This window comes from Populus alba, chromosome 1 (assembly GCF_005239225.2).
Source record: "Populus alba chromosome 1, ASM523922v2, whole genome shotgun sequence".
Lineage (NCBI taxonomy): Eukaryota > Viridiplantae > Streptophyta > Magnoliopsida > Malpighiales > Salicaceae > Populus > Populus alba.
Window position 1 is genome coordinate 51,335,542 of NC_133284.1, and position 4,753 is coordinate 51,340,294.

The window sequence follows — 4,753 nt, forward strand, 5'->3', positions numbered from 1 at the left end:
GAAAAGTCAGCTTTTAAAGGGCTATTTTCAGTCAACCAAAAGGAAAAAGAAAAGAAAATAACTCATGGGGACTAGATAAATTTAAACATGAAAGGCAAGGGCTTAACTGTAATAATAAAAATTTTACTATATAAACCCCATTTTGCTTGGGGTGTCCAGCAGGTTACAAGGAGAGAAAAGGGAGTTAAGGATTTTCTTACATCTTCTCTACAATTCTCTCATCAATTCTTGAAAATAATGCATACTTATGGAGAGTTAAGATAATTAAAAAGGTTTATAGTGAGCTACACTAAATATTTGAGTGATCTAAGGGTTTTAAAGCTTGTGGAGGAAGAATGAAATGTGGACAAAGGAAGAAGAAGGAGAGAAATAAAGGGTGATTTCACCTTGAGAAGAGTTGCCTACAGGAGGACCCGTAAATTAGACGGATGAATTAGTGACCCGGTAAGAGGGGTCAGTACCCAAAAAATTAGGTGGATGATTTAGTGACTCAGTAAAGGGGGTAAGTGCCCAGTAAATTAGGCAGATGAATTAGTGGCCTGGTAAAGGGGGTTGATGCTCTGTATATTAGGCAAATGAATTAGTGGCCCGGTAAATGGGCTGGTGCTCAGTAATTGGGTGAATAAATAAAAGACCCAGTGATGAGGTCAATGCTCGAGAATTGGATGAATAAATAAGAGATCTGGTGATGAGGTCGGTGCCTAGTAATTAAGCAAATGAATTAATGCCCTGGTAACGGGGTTAATGTCAAATGTTGGATGGTTGGATTTTTGGACAGTCAGAAGTAATGGACTGAACCTAGGGTCAGTGCCGAGTTTGGGTAAATGTCATACATGCCTTGTAAATGGGCATACTGGGAGGAACTAGTTGTTCGGATGTTTGGGACTAATGTCTTGGTTAAAAGGGTTACTAATAGAAGCAATTATTGAGTGGATAATTGGTATACGTAGTATAATGTAAATATGAAATCTTAAAAAAATTTGCAAAAACATTTTGTCGGAAAAAGAAAATGTGTATTGTGATTGAATACGTGAAAATGATTGGAATGTCATGATAATTTTTATTTTTAGACTATTGTATTATTAGGTAAGATGTACTAAGAGTGATGTGTCTTCCCCTTACATAACTAGTCTTTTATTCGAACTCTCGTAAATCATTAGATTTTCTAGTGACCATAACACTAGATGATGACTCCTGAACTATAATCATAATTTTATGATTAAACTCAAAACTTCTTTTCAAAACACTTGAGAGACAAATTTGTCATTTGATGTCGTGCACGTCACAATAGTCAATAACTATTTTCTCTCTCTAAGCCGAAATTTGATGTTCTCTCTCTCCTATGACAAAAAAAGATTGAAAAAATAAAAAAAGTGAATTTGAGACAACTAGAGAAACCGATCAACTATAAACTTAAAAGATAGGGGATGAAAATAATTTTTTTGTATGAAATTCAAAGGCATCACCTATTTTACCCCTTATTTTGACTTTGATAATCTAACTTTCAATCCAACCCTTTCTTCTAAAAAAATATGTAATTGAGTGCTAATTTGGGTTTAAAAAAATTAATTATGCCCAAAAAAATTCAATGATCAAATTAAAAAAATTAACTATTACAATCCGTAATTTATGAGAGGATAAACTACTGAATTAGTTTCTGTTAATACAATATACCATGTCCGATCATTCACTTCAATCACTTGCCTCTTATTTTTATATATAAAAAGGCCACCATTTAATCAAATTATTACTAGATAATTAATTGTAATAGACTACATTCATATTTCATAAAAACTCTGCAAACCCAAATTCAAAATTCTTATTTAAACCACCTAAGGTCAGTTGTTGAACAAGGGGATATTTCTTCACCAATGCCCTCATTATAACATGAAAAATAATTTGATTGCTCCCCCATTCCAAAGTGGCAACCATGCACACTCTTGAAGCTAGGACTCCTTAAATTCTGACTGAAACTACTATTACTGCTGTAGCCAATATTGCCAACACCATTTCCATTGGGACCACGATCAGGAACTGGAAATGACAGACGTTTCTTTGCAAGTAGTACTGATCCACTACGTTCTCTCTCGGGTGTTGATGGTCTCTGCCTTGGTGCACTCTGTGACCTAACACGAGCCTTTGCTGACTCAGTTGCTGCCATGTAGTTTGGCAATATTGTAGCACTTATACCCCCACCATATCGACCAAGACCATTGTTAATGCAATAGCTAGAGCTCAAGCTCGGTGTATGTGCTGCTGAGTAGCATTTTTTTCCCTCTTTTAGGCATCTTGGGCTTGCAGAACGTACTTGAAGGTGCTTGGGTTTGCAGGGAGAGGGTGTGATAGGTGAGTGGTGAATAGAACGGCTGGAGTATGATCTATGGAGAGGAGAAGCAATAGAGTGTCTGGTGGGTTGTTTTTGTTGGTGATTTTGGCTTTGTGATCTTTGACAAGTTGGAGTTGCACTAGAATATGAAAATGGTCTAGATGTGTCCATCTCTACAGTCTTTATGTTGTTGTCTTTTCTATCTGTTGATGCCCTGTTACTTGTCTCCCATTGCTTTGTTGCCATCCATCGATCAAGCCACCTTGTTCTGTCTTCTAGTTCCTCTTCATCCCCTGCCGATGGGTTCCTTCTAGACCTCCATTTCTTGATGTGTTGGGTCATGTAGATATTCGAGAAGTTAAATAACTACGAAATACATATGTTATAGTTTTTGAACCTACAAATCAAACACATATAGGGAGTGAGAAGACCAACCTGGCTAGAGAAAGCATAAGCCAAGGCTTTTTCGCGTTTTAAAGCAGCTTCCTTCTTACTTTGCACCATGGCTTCAATTTCTTCATGTGTGCATCGACGATCATCCCAATCATCTAGAAGAGAGCTTAAATCTCTCGACTGCAACACAAAAGCCATTAGCTTACTATATATCAAGAACGCCTAATGATTTATCCACACTACCATGGTACTATTATGTTATTTCATGCCTCAAATTATGAATTATGAATTATAAATGCATTGTGTCTCTCTCTTTTCATAGCAATTGTTTGAAAATTGATAAATATATAGTAAGACGTTTGTGATCTACATTTGCATTTGCACTGGTGTTATGTGTGTTCACTTGTTTGTTGATAAAAAAAAACCTATTTATTAATAATTGCTATGGTATGATAGATTTATTTCACCAATATAGTATTGCCCTTACAAACGAAGGAGCAATATTTAGTGTTGATACACGAAATTAACTAACCTAAGAATATATACCACTTAATATGTATAAACATATTCTTCCAAAAAAACTTGTATAAACATAAGGAAACTAGCATGGGTCTAATGATCTCAATGATGAGTTTTAATCAAATAAATGGGTCTAATAATTTCAGAAATAATTATAGTTTGGCTGATGGGCTCATAGTGTTAATTACAAGTACTTACCGTGGACTTTCTCTCACGAATGTCTTGGAGATATCTAGACTCCCATAAGCTATTGGTCTCAGAAAACATGGACCTTCTGCTCCATTCATGTGAAAGCCTTTCTCGTTGGTCACGGACTCGATCTTGTACTCGAACTAAAGCTTGCATGCATTGAAGTGTTAACTTTGCTTGCTTTCTTACATTATGTCCTCTCACTAAAGCTTGTAACTTCACCAGCCCTTTTAGTGCACGTAGAGCTCCCCTTGCCTTCAATACTCGATCAAGATAACCAAATCATTAACCAAGAAAGACATGAAAATATTGAAGCGCACAATAGCAAGTGATGACTTACTAGGTAGCCTCTAAAGGCTGTTTGAATGATAATAGCAGCCCATATTTCAGCTCTAACAAAGCAGCTGGAAGCTGGTCTAGCGAGTCTAGCAATCTTTACTGCTTCTTGGGCTGTGACAGATGCAGCTTCAGCTGCCGCAGCTTCTACTGCAGTTGCATGTCTTTTCTCGGCATCCATGGTAGGACTCACGGGTGCAGTAATAGTACTCGTAATTGTGTTTGTTATTGGGATTTTTTCTTCACGTTGTTGAACTGGAAAATGGTTATTGGACTTCCTAAAAAGCCATCTTCTTTTCTCTTTCTTCTGCAAACAATCAAACCCAAAAATCCATGCACCGAGAAATAAATTCTTTGTTATACGCATAAAGTACAAGCTAGTCATTGTTCATGATAAGATCATCATGAATTACCTTTCCTTCCTCTTCTTGGTCATGGTCTTCTCTCCTTCTGCCACTCCTTTTCTCATTCTCTTTACTTGGAAACCTGAATGCTCTTTTCACTACGGTCAAACATGAGGTACCACCCTTCTTTCCCATTCAGAGAGGTAGCCAGAAAGAAAGAAATTTTACATTACAATAAAAAACAGCAAGGGCATAAAAAGAGAGCTGGAGAGGGTGGTGATAGATATAGGTGCATGGTATTCTAGTGACATTGATTCCTTCAACAATTATTATAGCTGTAAAGATGTGAAGTCGGTAAGGGATAAAGCTAGATATTAATTACAAGTCTGTGAAGGTGATGTTTATTTTGTGCAGAATCTAACAGAGACTTGTGTTGTCGTGTAGTGGCATGAGATAAACAATCTAGTGGAGGTGTGTCAGGAATTGTCAATAACATTGTAAATGATGATAATGTGATGGGAGAAGACATGACAGAGACAGATAGTTTTAATAGTACACACAAGAATCCAAAGTCACATTAAGATAAGCTAGGTAAATAATGTGTCTGGTCCCTCAAGTTTCAAATCTTGACCATGTCTAACTCCTC

At 36.7% G+C, this 4,753-nt stretch overlaps 1 protein-coding gene across 1 annotated transcript; it reads right to left on the reverse strand.

Annotated features, from left to right (window-relative positions):
- Positions 1-1,801: 1,801 nt before the first annotated feature.
- On the reverse strand, positions 1,802-4,416 carry LOC118042480 (protein IQ-DOMAIN 18). Its single transcript, XM_035050171.2, has 5 exons — positions 4,177-4,416; positions 3,768-4,070; positions 3,437-3,682; positions 2,762-2,899; positions 1,802-2,650 (listed from the first exon to the last, which is right to left on the reverse strand). The coding sequence occupies exons 1-5, from the start codon at positions 4,300-4,302 to the stop codon at positions 1,820-1,822; spliced, it is 1,644 nt and encodes a 547-aa protein (XP_034906062.1). The 5' UTR covers positions 4,303-4,416; the 3' UTR covers positions 1,802-1,819.
- Between the last annotated feature and the right edge of the window lie 337 nt (positions 4,417-4,753).

Bases quoted from the DNA above. Each gene is read 5' to 3' on its own strand.
- LOC118042480 (XM_035050171.2), bottom strand. From the start codon at position 4,302: ATGGGAAAGAAGGGTGGTACCTCATGTTTGACCGTAGTGAAAAGAGCA. The intron at 4,071-4,176 runs GTAATTCATGAT...GATTGTTTGCAG, and splicing joins ACCAAGAAGAGGAAGGAAAG to AAGAAAGAGAAAAGAAGATG. The intron at 2,900-3,436 runs GTAAGTACTTGT...TTTGTGTTGCAG, and splicing joins TTCGTGAGAGAAAGTCCACG to TCGAGAGATTTAAGCTCTCT.